The sequence below is a fragment of the Schistocerca piceifrons genome, chromosome 8 (genome assembly GCF_021461385.2).
Source record: "Schistocerca piceifrons isolate TAMUIC-IGC-003096 chromosome 8, iqSchPice1.1, whole genome shotgun sequence".
In the NCBI taxonomy this organism is placed as follows: Eukaryota; Metazoa; Arthropoda; class Insecta; order Orthoptera; family Acrididae; genus Schistocerca; species Schistocerca piceifrons.
Window position 1 is genome coordinate 77,975,217 of NC_060145.1, and position 16,792 is coordinate 77,992,008.

General features: G+C 39.9%; 1 protein-coding gene across 2 annotated transcripts in view; it reads left to right on the forward strand.

Annotated features, from left to right (window-relative positions):
- The window catches only part of LOC124711957 (pacifastin-like protease inhibitor cvp4), a 77,191-nt gene that overhangs the window by 19,288 nt on the left and 41,111 nt on the right, over positions 1 to 16,792 (forward strand). For both annotated transcript variants that reach the window (XM_047242227.1, XM_047242229.1), the window contains exon 3: positions 15,059 to 15,178. In XM_047242227.1, the coding sequence (XP_047098183.1) occupies positions 15,059 to 15,178 (120 nt within the window). The remainder of the gene's footprint in view (positions 1 to 15,058; positions 15,179 to 16,792) is intronic.

The window sequence follows — 16,792 nt, forward strand, 5'->3', positions numbered from 1 at the left end:
TGGTATGGATCGCTCCTTGTCTTGCCAATTCCTTGTCTAGCCAACTAATATTCTGCGAATTGTTGCAGAAATCGTTTGAGAATTGTTTCACTTATTATTGGCGCCATTTTCAAATTCTTGGCCAATACCACTCCTTACAATGAGCTCAAGTTCTGCTGTTTCAGCGTGTAAGGCCGGTGACACCAAGATGGACGACTGCAACAGGTGTTTCTGCATTGAAGGTGCAGGTTGGGCGTGCACCCTGAAAGCGTGTCCTAAGCCACAAGCAGGTGACTGCAGCTTTCTATACCACGTTACTCAGTTTCGGTGTGAAGCACGGTAATAAATCTGCACGACTCACCTCACTGTCGACATATGCTCTGCTCTGAGGTACTCGCCAACTGTATTTTGTTATTATGCATGCATATTTGTTTCACTTTTTCCTTGATTACGGTGCGAGAAATGCAGAACGGTATGACAAAATTATCTCTCTGAATCTGTTACTCCATCGTAAACTAAAACTCAAGGCAACAAATATGTTTCCATCTTAATCAGGAAATACGTTAACTCATTTAATGTGTGGAAACTACCTCCTTGTTTAATGCGCTGCTGTGTACTACATGCGATGTATAAAATGTAAGCCGGCCGAAGTGGCCGTGCGGTTAAAGGCGCTGCAGTCTGGAACCGCAAGACCGCTACGGTCGCAGGTTCGAATCCTGCCTCGGGCATGGATGTTTGTGATGTCCTTAGGTTAGTTAGGTTTAACTAGTTCTGCGTTCTAGGGGACTAATGACCTCAGCAGTTGAGTCCCATAGTGCTCAGAGCCATTTGAACCATTTTTATAAAATGTAAACTCTTGACGAAACTGTTAATGATTCACGTGCGGAATCACTATTGCCACAGGATGACGTCAACCGAGTAAGTAAAAATGGAGTAGAATAATGAAACAGGCTTCGTTGTAGTAAACGTAAGGTTTCGTACAGTTATGTCGTGCTGTTGTGGTATCTCCATATTAGTTCAACCTGTACAGTACTCTTGATCTCTGCATAGCCACTGCAGCGTTCATCCGTCTGAACCTGCTTAATGCAGTGAAGCCTTTGTCTCCCCTGAAAATTTTCATCCCCCCCCCCCCGCCCCCTTTGATGATTCCTTGTGGGTTCAGGATGTCTCTCACCAAGCGACCCCTTCCTTAAGTGAAGCTGTGCCATGAATTTCTTCATTCCCTAATGCGAGTCAGTATCGCTTTATTGGCCACGCGATATATCCATTCTTATGTACCACGAAAAGCTACCAGTCTCTCTTTGTCGGTACTGATTATCGTTCACCTTCTTACATCTGTTCTTTCTAACACATTTATATTCAATTTTGCTTTTAATAGTTTCCACGATGAAACATTGTCTCAAAATATGGTAGAAAACTCAAAGAGATTCTGGTCGTATATAAAGTACACCAGTGGCAAAAATCAGTCAATACCGTCACTGCGCGATAGCGATGGAAATGTTACCGATGATGGTGCCACTAAGGCGGAGTTACTAAATACAGTTTTCCGTACTTCCTTCACGAAAGAAGACGAAGTAAATATTCCAGATTTCGAAACCAGAACAGATTCAGATTAGTAGTCATGAAGACTAGGCTGAAATTTAAGAGACCAGTCAGGAAGAATCAACGTGCAAGGAAGTGGGTTACGGAAGTACTAAGGAATGAAGAGACACGCTTGAAGTTCGTTGAGGATATATGTATTGGAGTATTTCAGCAGGCAGTTCAGTTGAAGAGGAATGAAGATCTGTAAGAACGGCAATCACAGAAGTTGGAAAGAAAAGCATAGATGCAAAGATGGAAACTGCGAAAAAACCGTGGGTAACAGAAGAAATACTTAGTTAAGCAATGAAAGCACGAAGTACAAGAATGTTCAGGACAATTCAGGCATACAGAAATGCAGGTCACGTAGGAATGAGATAAGTAGAAAGTGCAAGGTAGTTAAGGAGAAATGTCTGCATGAAAAATGTGAAGGAATCGGAAAATAAATAACTGTCGGCACGACTGAGTCACTATATCGAAAAGTCAAAGCAAGGTCAAAGTAACCCTAGAAACATGAAGAGAGAAATGGGAACTGCAGTGTTAAATGCAAGGGAAGAGAAAAATAGGTGGAAAGAGTACACTGAAGACCTTTATGATGAGGAGGACGTGTCTGATGATGTGCTCAAAGAAAGAAGAGCAACAGACAGGGATGAGTTGGCGGTCCAGTATTAGAATCAGAATTTAAAGGAACCTTGGAAGACTTGAAATCAAATAAGGCAGAATGGATGAATAACATTCCACCGGACTGTCTAAAATCTTTGGAGGCAATAGCAACAAAACATCTATTAACATTGTTAAGGAGAGTGTATGAGATTGATTTTCGGAAAAACATCATCCACGCAGTTCCGAAGTCAGCAAGAGCCGACAAGTGCGACAATTATTATACAATCAGCTTAACAGTTTATGCATCGAAGTTGCTGACAAGAATAATATGCATAAGAATGGGAAATAAAATTGAGGATGTGTCAGGTGACGATCAATTTGGCTTTAGGAAAGGAAAATACACCAAAATGGCAGTTCCGTCGTTGCGGTTGGTACTGGAAACAAGACGAGGAAAGATCAAAACACGTTCATAGGATTTGTTGACATGAAAAAAGCGTGAGACAGTGTCAAATGGTGCAAAAATATTCGAAATTTTGAGAAAAAATAGGGGTAAGATGTAGCGAAACGCGGATAATACACAAGCTGTACAAAAGCCAAGAGGGAGCCATAAGAGCTCAAGAAGGATGTGTTCGGATTAAAAAGGATGTAAGACAGGAATGTAGCCTTTCGCCTCTATTGTTCAATATTTACATGGAAGAAGCAATGACCAAAGTTAAATAAAAGCTCAAGAGTGGAATTAAAAATCAAGGTGGAAAGATGTCAACGATAAGATTCGCTGATGATATTGCTATCCACAGTGAAAGTGAAGGAAAATTGTAGGATCCGATGAAACGAATTAACAGTTTAAGGAGTACGGAATATAGATTGAGAGTAAATCGAAGGAAGACGAAAGTAATTAGAAATATCAGAAATCAGAACAGCGAGAAAATAACATCAGCATTCGATGTCAGAAAGTTGATGAAGTTAAGGAATTCTGCTACCTAGGAAGGAAAATAACTCATGATGGACGGAGCAAGGAGGACATAAAAAGCAGACTAGCACTGGCAAAAAGTGCTTTCTTGCCAAGACTAGTCTACTAATATCAAACATAGGCCTTAATTTGAGGAAGAAATATCAGGAAATGTACGTTTGGAGCACAGAATTGTATGATAGTGAAACGTGGACGGTGGTAAAACCGGAACAAAGAGAATCGAAGCATTTGAGATGTGATGCTACAGACGAATGTAGAAAATTAGGTGGACTGATAAGGTGAAGAATTAGAAGGCTCTCCGGAGAATCGGTGAGGAAAGGAATACATGAAAAACAATGACAAGAACAAGAGCCAGGATGGTAAGACATCTATTAAGACATCAGGGAAAACTTCCACGGTTTTAGAGGGAGCTGTTGAGGGTGAAAAATACAGAGGAAGACGGATTGGAATACATCCAGCAAATTATTGAGGACGTAGGTTGCAAATGTTATTCTGAGATGCAGAGATTGGCATAGGATAGGAATTCGTGGCGGAACGTAACAAACTAGTAATAAAACTGATGATTTAAAAGGGGAAAGATCTTCAGAATTTAGAAGTCTGTACTTCAGTCAGCATTGTTCAAAACTTTTTAAAACTCTACAAAAACTATGAACGTAAGTGCGCAATTCTTCAAAATATCTTCGAAGACAAGTCACAGAACCATTCTTCCCCCACATGCTCCTGGATTTCCTCGGAACGAAGTCGGCTTGTGCCACTTTTCCCATTCTTCTGTAAATAATTCTTCGGTACTTTGCAACCAACAGTTATTAACGGGTATGGATTTGTAGTGTTCGTACATGCCACTACCTGACTTCTTTGGAACTGGTGCTATAATATTCTTCTTGAAGTCCGTGAATAGGTTGTGCTTCCATATTTTTTGTAATAATTGTTGTTCCTTTCCTCAGTTCATAAGATCTTTTTCCTCACTGCACCCTGCGAAAAGCTTCTTAATTTAGACTGAAATGAAAATATATTGCAGTTTGTGATTTTGTTTAAGAGTCAAATATTATACAAGGACATTATTTGTCAGTAGTTTCTCCGATATTAGTTAAAGCGAAACTCGAGTAATGCGTACGATAAATTCTTCTATCTTAATAACTACTTTTTACATGAACGTAACACGCAAATTTTTTTTATAAAGCGTTCACTGGGACAGCTCTAGGATCTAAAATTTTCTTTTTGATGGAAACACTAATACCTTCTCCGTTAATCAGATAATCGTAGATTATGATCGCAGAATAACCTTCATACTGCAGTCTCAAATAGGTCTGTAATAAAATCGTATGTTACACTGATGTCGGTGGACGGATTTCTTGGTAAATGTTACCGTGGCTGCTGGCAGCCGTGCTGTGCTGTCAGAGGACATTAGCTCCAGCTGCCACGAAAACGTTTCGTAAGACCTCAGCTAGTAGCGATGACCAGCATCACGTCATTACGGATCCATTGGAATCACGTTATTCAGGACGAATGTAGAAAACAAGTAATGAAGCTCATGCCATCAGTTTCACTGGTTTTAAATTTCGTTCAACCTCTAGCCACTATTCCAGACGCAGGATAACAAATTATTTCCAGTCGTGGCAACCATATTGGCTTTTTAATTGTGCCGGTACACAGCAGTTATTTACGATTAGTGGTTCCCGTTTCGCATCTTATAATGAATTCTACCTAAGTAAGCTGCTTTACAATGTTAACCATAAACGTGGAGAGCTACCTTTAGTGCCACACTATTGCTGAACACTCAGTGTTCAAATGGTTCTAAGAACTATGGGACTTAACATCTGAGGTCATCAGTCCCCTACACTTAGGACTACTTAAACCTAACTAACCTAAGGACATCACACACATTCATACCCGAGGCAGGATTCGAACCTGCGACCGTAGCAGCAGCGCGGTTCCAGACTGAAGCGCCTAGAACCGCTCGTCCATAGCGGCCGGCAACACTAAATGTACGCTAAATGCTTTACGGAGAGAAAATATTCTTCCTATTTGTCACACAGGTATATCACATATTTCGTGCATTATCAGGAACCTGTTGACTGCCGTCAACAGCATCTATTCTTTATTGTATAATACTTGACACATTTAAGTTACTGAACACATACGATTGTATACTTATTCTACCAAACACAATATTATATGAGAAAAAGCTGGACATATTATCAGTCAGATTGTGGTAATGAAACTTACTGGCAGGTTAAAACTGTGTGCAGGATCGAGACTCGAACTCCGGTCCTTTTTCATTTCACGGGCAAGTGCTCTTGCCATGAAAGACAAAGGTCCCGAATTCGAGTCTCGGTCCGGCACACAGTTTTAATCTGCCAAGAAGTTTCATATCAGCACACACTCCGCTGCAGAGTGAAAATTTCATTCTAGATTGTCATAATATTTCAAATGAAATGAAATGTCAGTACGCAAACCAGACTGCTTACAGATCACTTGAGAGTCCGATCTTAGCATATTGTTTACGTTTGTAGGACCAATACAAGTTAGGACTAACAGAGACTATGGTACGTACTGAAAGAATGGCAGCACGAATCATCAAATGTTTTTTTGCCACACGGGAGAGCGTCACGAAAATGTTTAATAACGTGAGATGTTACGGGCTTGGAGGTAGGAGTCGATTATCCCATGAAAGATTCGAGAAGTAGTGTTAAGTGAAGAATCCGTAAATATTCTTCAAGGACCATGCGCATCGATTCCGTAGCGGCCGCGAGGACTATTTGAGACTGTGCACAGCGCGCATAGCGATATTAAAGCATTCTTCCCGCAGTCTATATGCGATTGGAAAGAGAAAATTTTCCATTGCGTGGTACACTGTTGTTCTAAAGGAAACTTTCCAGTGTTGATGACTAGCCTGAATTGTTCCCTGTCCTGTATGGTGTCTTCTGTGATGTTAAATTTTTTCATATCTGTTCGTGTCTCTTCCAACAATCCAGCGGAATTTTTTAATTTGGAAATAAATTAAAAATGTTCTTCGTTAGCCTCTTCTCATCCGTTCATTAGATATGTCCGGAAAGCTTTAATCTCCTCTTCCATGTTGTATCTGTGATTGTTTCCACGATTCTATATGGATCTGCTCTTCGAGCAATACTTATCTTTGTTCTTTTATTATTCTCAAATTTTCCAGAGTATTTTTCTTTCTTTCCTTCTCAGTTCTTCTTGTTCACCTCTTTTATATAGTGATAGACATTTTCATCCGTATAGTGCTTCCGGTTAATTACTGTTGCACATTGTTTAATTTTTGTCTCACGATACTGAGCTTTTTTTTATATCGGTTTCAGATGAGTTGGTATGCTAATTGCATTTTCTCCGATCTTTCTTTCCTCGTGGTGATATCTAACCCATTTCATTTCACCCATTCGCCCAGATGCTTAAACTTATCAACTTTTTTAATGTTTCCGTGTTGTGTTTGTAGATAATCTTTCTTTGTTGCTTTTATCTTCAATGTATTCCCTTTTACCATACGATATTTGTAATCTGCTTTTAGCTGCACTCCTACTTGTCATGTGCGGATTCCTTCGGTGTCTTTCTCTCGTAGTCATTTATTCAACTCTCTAATGATCTTGTCTAAGACCAGGCTGAAGAGAGTCGGTGACAAGCGTTTCCCTGCCGAACTCCTGTCTTAATTCTGAAGGGTTCAGAAATTTTTCTATGAATTTAATTTAGAAGTTGTATCTTTCAGCGTCTGTTAGACTAATTATCTGGTTTTTTGGTCGATTCCTGCTTCTTCCACTGTTAAGAATACTGTCTCCCTGTCTACGGAATCATACGCCTTTTTGAATTAATGAATGTAACGACTGTGTTAAGGTTTCACGTTGTTTTGATCCTGAGGATTATTTTCAAGTTAAAAATTTGCTCTGCGCAAAATCTATTTTTTTTCGAAGCCCGCTTTGTACTCGCCAGTTGCGTGTTCTGCTTGATCTTCTACCTCATTCAACAGAGATTTACACATAATTTTGTAGGTAACTGGAAGTTACTGCTAGTGCTGCCAGCCGCCGTCTGTGAGCGGTTATTGCACGCGGACGTCGAACACGGGCGGTGGTCAGATTAATGTCACTGGGCCGTATATTACTTAGCGTATTGTACAGAAATCATTTGAAAAGTATTTTACTTACTATTGACGTCGTTTTCATATTCGTAGCCCATGTTACAGCCTGTCAATGAGCTGACGTTCTCCAGTTTCAGCGTGTAAAGCCGGTGACACAAAGAAAGTCGACTGCAACACGTGTTTCTGTGAAGAAGGCGTGGGATGGGCGTGCACCGAGATAGGCTGTCTTGGACTAGAAGAAGGTGAGGAGCTGTTTCTCGGACGTTCTTCTAATTCCGATGTGATGCACTGTAATAAATCTGCACACCTTTTCTGCGTCGAGATATGTCATAATCTGAGATACTCACCAATTATCTGTTGGTGTAAATATTATGTTTTGTTTTGCATTTTCTTTTGGATACGGTGCGAGTCCTGCAGAACGGTACGACAACCATTTCTAGTTCACGTGTTATTCTATCGTAAACTCAACAAATCAAGGGCAAGAATATCTTTCCATCGCAAGCAGATAGACAAGATCACTGCTACTAATACTTCAGTTGACGTTTATTTGTGGGAACTGTCTCGTAATACAACATATAGTGATGCACTAAGAGCGACGAAGAAAATGTTGCATCCTTTGATTTCTCTGTTACTGATTCACATGTGGAATCTGCCGTTACCCTATAAGTAAGCACGAGTAGCAGTGGTGTTGAGCGATCGTGACGGCTTTGTTGTAGTTGAAGAAAACGGCAGATTTCTTCGATTATCAACATTGTTGTCGTCTCTTCAGCCTATTCTTCCGGTGGAAGCCTGTTCATCTATGTTGTGGGCATGAAAGCTTTCCCAGCGAGACGTTGTCATCTTGGAAAATCGATTTTTGTGCCGATGATCCACGCCGTACTTGCAATACATTTCGAGCGCGTAAATCGCAGTCTTGCGTGTTACGCGAAATATAGTGTAATTTTAAAGCGGATTACCGGCAGAAACCCCGATTTTCCAAGACGACTCTTCACCTTTGCGCAACTACTGCAATCCACATCCATTTGAACCGGTAGACGGAAGTCAAGCCTTGGACTCCTTACATTACTGAACTGAGAAAGCGCTGGTGCCTCAGGATGTGTCCTATCACAATCAATCACTCCTTTTAGTCAAATTTTACCAATAACTTCTTTTCTCCTCATTTCGAGTTAGTACATTGTAAAGTTGATGCTTTAAGCTGTTCTGGAAGCGGTGCTGATATTCAAGACGATAAAAGCGGGTTAAAAGCTGTGAGCTGTCTTGGGAAGTTATCATTGCATTACTGAGCAACTGTTTCACCAGGTATCCAGTCTAGTTTACCAAATTGCCAACCAGACTAACATTAATTATAATCTTTTAATAGTCATCTTACGACAACCGTTGACATATACAGTATATAAAAAGAGAATTTAAATAAAAATAAATAAATCAGTTTATATTTGGACATTTATTGTAACATTGATCATTGTTCCGTTAGAATTTCAGCGTATTATACTTGATTGATAACTAAACTAGTGCCTTATTTAGGATTGTGAAATTCTGAGTTTGTAATCTTACGGAACACATCAAATATGGAGCCAAGATTTGCAGACTGCATACAACACTGCATTCATAAAATAACACACGAACAACGTTGAAACATATGCAAGAGGAAATTAACCACAACCAACCGATTCAATTTTCACCCAGAGAAGTTACGGAGGTAGGACAATCCTGTCCGTCATGTAATTACCACACACTGGTGTACTAAATTCATATTAACTCTCTGTGAAATCTTCCCGAAAAGAATAGTTGAGGGCTATTTTGATGATTACACCACATGCTTCATGTGGTCAACTTGGTTCACACAAACAGTCACCTCCACAATAATTTTGATAATTAAAATAAATTACATCGAAACGCAATTTACAAAACAAAAACCTCCAACTGGTTACTATCGTCATACTAATAACCTGATGGGTCAAACAATAATATAAGCACGTGGTACTGGTCTCACAAAGTACACTCCACGTGGGTTGAACATAAAGAAAAGTTGCTATATTGAAAAATATTGTCAAGACGAGACGTTATAATCTCACGCACATTCGCATTTAAGATTGATGATCTTAGTTAGAGTTATGGATCATCAACCTGTGGTTCCACTTTGCTCACAAAGTAGTGACAAAGCAACTATTGGAAGATATTCTGAACTTCACACTCGAATTACACTGCGTTGCAATTTAAGATAACAGAAGATATTTTAGATCTAAACCTGAAACAAAGGTGATTAAATTTTCAGTTAGGCTGAACTTAAGAAATCCATTGTCCTACGGACTTAGCAGAGACTCGCTTAGCCGGAGATCTTACCACTTCAGACGCTCGCCGCGGACAGACTGGGGTGGGTCCCGAGGGTGCCTCACAGATACAAACGGAAGTGACCAGAGAGGCAGCTTCCTATACCAACATGACAAGGGACGGACAGGACCATACCACGAATAGAAACAGAATAGAAACCTCTTTGCTTTTAGAAGGCGTAGCTACCTGTTCCAACGTTGGTCCTACTGTTCTCTAGCAGACAGGCTTGTCTGCTACCATCAAGCATGCAACTAGAAATACATTTGCTCATTCATCCTTTACACAGAAGGGAAGGGGGATGACAGTATCTTATCATATACACTATATAAAAGAAAGCCCATGTAGGTTCCATATGAGACTGTGTGACATGAATTACACATAAACTGTGTTTTAAAGTGTAGTAGCGTGACAGATCGTTCTTGTACATGTGTAAACGTAACACGTTCCACTGCTCAGTCTCCTCCCAGATAGAGTCAGAAACACCACAGTAAATTTAGAAGTGGAATTTATGCCGTAAATGACAACAGATTTAAGAAATTAGCATGAAAGGAATCCAACAGAGACCTTTCAACCTATTCACCAGTTATCCGATGTGAGCATCGTATCTTCCACGTTACTCTGTAGCGCCAAATTTCAAATTGTTATAATTCCTTCTTATCTGAACTGTTTAACGTACAAGCTTCAAATCTCCATCTCCTATCACTTAAATTTGAATTTTGATATCGTTAGTTATTTTGATTGTCATACAGGAAAAGTCATATACTGCTTTCAATGTCCGATTTCCTAGTCTAATTCCCTCAGCATAGCCTAATTCGATTTGATTACCTTCCTTACGTTTGTTTTACTTTTGATGTTATTGATCTTATAACCACTTTTCAAGGCACTGTCCATTCAGTTCAAATGATCTCCAAGGTCCTTTTCATGTCATGGGCAAACCTTAAAGACTTCCTAAACTTAAATCCCCTTTCTAACTTTTACAGACTAGACAACATGGAAGATGTGCATTCCTGACTCAATGTTTTCTGAAATAATTCTTTCCCTTTCATATTTTTCGACCATTATAACTACAGGCTGCTTGTTGTACAGACTATAGGTAACCTTCGGCTCCTCAGTTTTATGCCTTCTATTCACAGAATTTCATAGCCTGTATTGCAGCCAACAGAGTCCAAAACTTTTACAAAATTTACAAACACTATGAACATAAGTGTGCAATTCTTCAAAATATCTTTTGAGACAATTCGTAGGGTTAGTATTACCTCACATGCTCCTGTATTTCTCCAGTGTTCAAACTAATCTTGTCCGAGTCGACTTCTACCAGTTTTGCCATCCTTCGGTAAATAAACCGTGTCAGCACTTTCCGACCACGAGTTGTTAAATGTCATGGTTTTGTACTATTCACACAGCTCAGCAAGTGTCTTCTTTGAATTCGTATTATATTATTCTTCTTGTCCTTCCATATTTTCAGTAATAGGTGTAGTGTATTTTCTTACTTCCTAAGATAGTTTTTGCAGTGCACCATGCGAATAGGTATTTAATTTAACCGAAATGGAAATGCGTTATTGTTGCTGACTGTGCTTAAAGATAAAATGTTATACATTTACGTAATTCGAAAACTCCTTTTCCGGATATTAGTTATAACCAAAGACGAGTAATGCATATGCTAAATTATTCTATCCTAATAATTATTTTTTGACATGGACATAACATGGATAATTAGCTCTAAAGCTTTTGCTAGAATAATTATCGGCTCTAAAATCTTTACTTTGATGGAAAAGTTAATACTTCTGGAAATTATCAATCGTAGAATAACCTTTATTCTGCAGTCTCAACTGTATTTTACTCTCCCGCGTGTTATACTGACGATGATGGGCCAATTTAGTGGTATATGTTACCGTAGGTGGTGCTTACAGCTGCCCAGCATTCACAGAGGAAAGCGAACAAGACATTAGCTCCAGCTGCAACGAAAAAATTAGATAGAAATGATGAGCTGTATCACGTCATTATGAGTCTATTGGAATCACATTAGTTAGGATGAATCCAAAAATTCCCTCGGGCATGGATGTGTTTGTTGTCCTTACCGTAAGTTAGTTTCAGTTAGATTAAGTATGTGTAAGCCTAGGGACCGATGACAATAGTAGTTTGGTCCGATAGGAACTTACCATAAATTTCCAATTTATCGCTCAATATAACCGGTTTCTGAAATAACAGATTATGGGTTACCCTTTGCTATTGATTCCAACAATAAACATAGAGATGAAACAAAGACAAAAGAATTCTACCATTGGTTTTAACCGACATTTTCTCCATCCCTCGTTGACAGACCCTGACGGGCTCATCAGAACCTCTGCCAATGGCGTCACTGGGCGCCGTATGAAGGGGCGAGCGATGAGCACACTGCTCTCCTGGCCGTTGTGTTTTCGCAACAGAAGCCGCTACTGCTCGGTCAAGTAGCTTGTCATTTGGGCTCACGACGCTCAGTGCATCCCGCTCCATTACTCCCATCAAGGGAAAATCCCTGACCGTGTTGGGAATCGGACTCTGCTGCTCCACGTGGGAGTCAGCTGCGTTGACCACTCAGCTTATGAGGTAGACACAGACACCGATTTATTGTGTTGGCCAGAAAAGTAACTATCGTGTCGATTGAAAGCAGGTTCATCTTACGCCTACACAATAATGGTGTTGCTTGCTGCTGACGTAGGAATCTCTAAATTTCCAGCGTAAGCTTCGCTTTTTCATGGTCTGGAAAGTGGCAGCTAATCGTAGTGAGAGCAGCTATAGAGCTACTTGTTCCTGTACGGATAAGCAGCGACAATGCCACAAAGGCTGATGATATGGAGGCAAGTGGAAAGGTTCCCACGTCGCTGAGAGCGAAATTAATTAGAAATTAACATAAAATACGAAACTGGCTTAAAAAAGTTCTCCTCGTCACGTTACTACGGTGCCCACCATTACACGAAAGTATCTACCAGTTGCGCCGTAGTCGCAGTAAGGCTCTCCAGCAATTCGTGAGGTATTTATTTTATTATAAATCCTGCTACGGACGACAAATGAGTCAGATCTCAATATGGTCATAGTTGAGCGAAATTAATAACCCGATTAATAAACATTTGTCATCCGTGACTCGATTTATAATAAAATAAACGCGATAATACGTTATTTGCTATTGACACTCATAGTCCCATCCACCAAATAGCAAACTGTAGTAACATACATAAAGGAAGTGATCATATTAACCAGACCGTGAATGAAACACGTTTTGACGTTAAAGCTGTTAGGTCTTACTCAAAGAAAGAAGAAATTCATAATTTAGCAGAAAGCCCTCTTAAAGTTTAACGGACGTCAACTTTTGCATGCTACGCTTTATTCGACTGCGTTCGAAAATAACTATTTTAAATTACATCTAGATGTGAATTTATTCATAGGAAATTGCGCATGTAACATATTATTTCTCATATGGTAATGAAGCAACAAATTACTAAATTTCTGTCATTCTTCACACATTATTGGTGTTAACAGATGTACCACACGTGTCACGTGTCACTTACAAGCATTCATACTGGTGTACTTCTATACGAGATTATATCAAAATACGCTGATTAATAACAAAGTCTCCTCTACCGAAGACCTGAGGATAGCTTGTCTAACGTGATGTGAAAATGTTCAACCTTTATCCACCACGTGGTTGCGTATAATTTACAGTAAGTAGCAGGTGGGTGTAATGAAAGTGCAGCTAGTCACAGAGATTCGTTGTGGGATTTATTTATCGTGTGGTAGCGAGCTTCGTTGGTATTAGGATGCGTCAATGTGGAGCCGATTTATTCTAGCAAAAATTAGTTGCAGTTTTAGCCATCAGGTGTAAACCTGGCACTGTGAATCCAAGAAGGAGATATAGAAATATTTCCATATGTAATTCAGCGGATTACTCCTATTGCCTTTCTTGGATAGTCATGTGACTTGTGCAACTTTCCAGTCTTTGGCTATGGATCTTTTGTCGAACGAGCAGTTCTGTATGATTGCTAAGTATGGAGCTATTGTATCAGCACACTCAGAAAGGAACCTAATTCAAATACAAACTCTACTGGAAGCTTTGCCTTTCTTAAGTGTTCATCGCTACACCGAGGATATCTACTTCTAAGTTAAGTTGTTCTCGATTTGAATACTGGAGTATTTACTTCATCTTATCTGTTTAAGGAGTATCTGAAAACCGTGTTTGGTAACTCTGTTTTAGTGGCAGTGTTAGCAGTAACTTCACCATTGTTATCTCATAGTGAAGGCGTTGATTGCGTCTTGCCACTGATGTACTTCACATACGACCAGAATCTCTTCGGGTTTTCTAAGAAATTTCGAGACAGGGTTTCGTTGTGAAAACTATTAAAAGTACCTCGCATTGGAGATCCCGCTAAATATTGAGATTCTGTAAAATTTAATCAGTATCGTGGATTTTGTGTTCTTTTAAGTTTGTCATGCTTTTTTCGTTGGTTTTGTAAAAGTGGTCTAACCTGTTTGGTGTACCATGGGGGATCAGCACTATCTCATATCAAGTATACATTTCTCAAATGCCGTCGATACTATTTCTTTGAATTTTGATCACATCTGGTCCACGCTTACATAGACAGATTGGAAGGAATTGAGGCTGTCTGTTAGGAAGATGTCAAGGGAATGTTTATCTGCTTTCTTAAATAGATGTATTTTGTGTTAATTTTTGCTGGGATTGCATGTCACGGTATTCAGTCTAGCTATGACACCCGTTTGATCACCAACCCCTGTATCTGTCATGATGCTAATTGTATGGTCAGGATTATTTTTTGCTATGAAATGAACTATGTTTTCGGAACCGTTTACACCTCGAGTGGGGTTCTCAACTAACTGTTCGAAATAATTTTCTGAGAAGGCACTTAGTACGATTTCGGACAACATTTTGTGCCTACCACCGACTTTAAATGTGTTTTTTCGCCAACATACCGAGGGTAGGTTAAAGTCACCACCAACTATAATTTTATGAATGGGGTACCTGAATGAAATGACACTTTTCCTTGACCTGTTTTCTTTGACCTGTTCAGTAACTGCATCATCCGGGTCGAGGGGTTGTTAAAAGGAACCAGTTATTAATATATTCCGACTGTCAAGTATAGGCTCTATCGACACCAGTTCACAGGGACAATCTAATTAAATTTCACTACAAGTTAAACTACTTCTGACAAGAATAAACAATCCACCACCAACTGTATTTAATATGTCATTCCGGAAAACGATAGGGTTTTTTGTAAAAATTTCGGCTGCAGCTATTTCAGGCTTTAGCCATCTTTCCGTACCGCACCTGGCGGTGTATTGATCATATATCGCTGTTCATCACGATATCCTTTGAAGACTAAGAACTACACCTTACGTACTTTTTGGGTGTATAAAAATGAAAGAGCCAAATTTGCCGATTTTCTAATGCACAAGGAATGTGATAGCGAGCTTTTCTCGAGGAAGTGAACTAACTAATTGAACGCCGTGCTTTATTGCAGAAGTGGAGAAGTGCACGCCTGGGACGACCTTCAAGCAGGACTGCAACACGTGTACCTGCGGCCCTGATGGCAAGCCGGCCGCCTGCACCCTCATCGCCTGTCTTCCAAGGACGCGCAGAGGTGAGCAGAGTCTCTCCACTGTAACACTGTTACCATTTCGGCACATGTTTTCTGAGTCAAAAATAGTGATGGAAAAAAATCATATTTCGTTTACTCTGATATCTACATCTACATCTACATACATACTCCGCAATCCACCATACGGTACGTGGCGGAGGGTACCTCGTACCACAACTAACATCTTCTCTCCCTGTTTCACTCCCAAACAGAACGATGTATCATCTGGAGTGCCCCAGGTAAGTGTGGTAGGTCCTCTGTTGTTTTCTATCTACATAAATGATCTTTTGGATAGGGTGGATAGCAATGTGCGGCTGTGTGCTGATGATACTGTGGTGTACGGAAAGGTGTCGTCGTTGAGTGACTGTAGGAGGATACAAGGTGACTTGGACAGGATTTGTGATAGAAATTCCTCCTGTACCTAGATTTGAATAACATAGTAATCGACTGTAAGGCATGGATGGAGACGATGTTGTCGCTTCCACGGTACCTGCGAGCACGAAATGGCTGCGGCAGCAACAGCTGTTCGGTTCATTACTGGATACATTCGCAGATTTCCGTTTAAAGTTCGTTAGGCTGTTCGCCAACCTCTGGGGAAATCAGTTTGGATTCCATAGAAGTGTTGGAAAACGCGCTGCAGTACAGACCCTACGACTCATTTTTGAAGATAAGTTAAGGAAAGGCAAACTCACGCTTCTAGCATTTGTAAACTTTAGAGAAATCTTTTGACAATGTTGACTCGAATATTCTCTTTCGAATTTTGTAGGCTGCAGGGGTAAAATACAGGGAGCGAAAGGCTATTTACAATTTGTGCAGGAACCAGATGGCAATTATGAGAGTCGATGGGCATGAAAGAGAAGCAGTGGTTGGGAATGGAATGAGACAGGGTTGCAGCCTATCTCCGATGTTATTCAACCTGTATACTGAGCAAGGAGCAAAGGAAACAAAAGAAAAATTTGGAGTAGGAATTGAAATCCATGGAGAAGAAATAAAAACTTTGATGTTTGACGACGACGACATTGTAGGTGTGTCAGAGACAGCAAAGGAACTGGAAGAGCAGCTGAATGGAATGGACGGTGTGTGACGACTGCGATTCTACCCTGTCACCAAGTATCGCCAAAATACTCGAAAAGTACCGTGCTAACTAATGCAGTCAAAATCAAGTCCTATCTAAATAGACGTTTCTCCCAATTTTACTTCCCAACACAATATCTGACCGTGCATTTATCCCAGTTTAGCATAGAATAACCATATCAAATAAGATTTAATGACATTGACAAAAAACAATTTGATTCTAAGATCAATAAACAAAAGAATACCAAAGTTGAGTTATGAACTCTCAATTTTACACGACTCTCATTCAAAATAATCAGAACCCGTGTGGTTTAACAGCTACTCAACTTTGAATTACCCACTATAGAATGTTAGCACCAATAGCAAACGAGCTTCACTGTCATTGGTCGACGTTTAAGAAATTACTGGTGGGCGCCCTTGTCCAAGTAGCAAAACATTACCATACTTCTAGTAAATGTTACGGCACACAAATTTAGACACATACCCTCCAAAAGTTATAAAAAATATACATGCAGCGGCATCGGATTCAAAATGTAAAAAAAA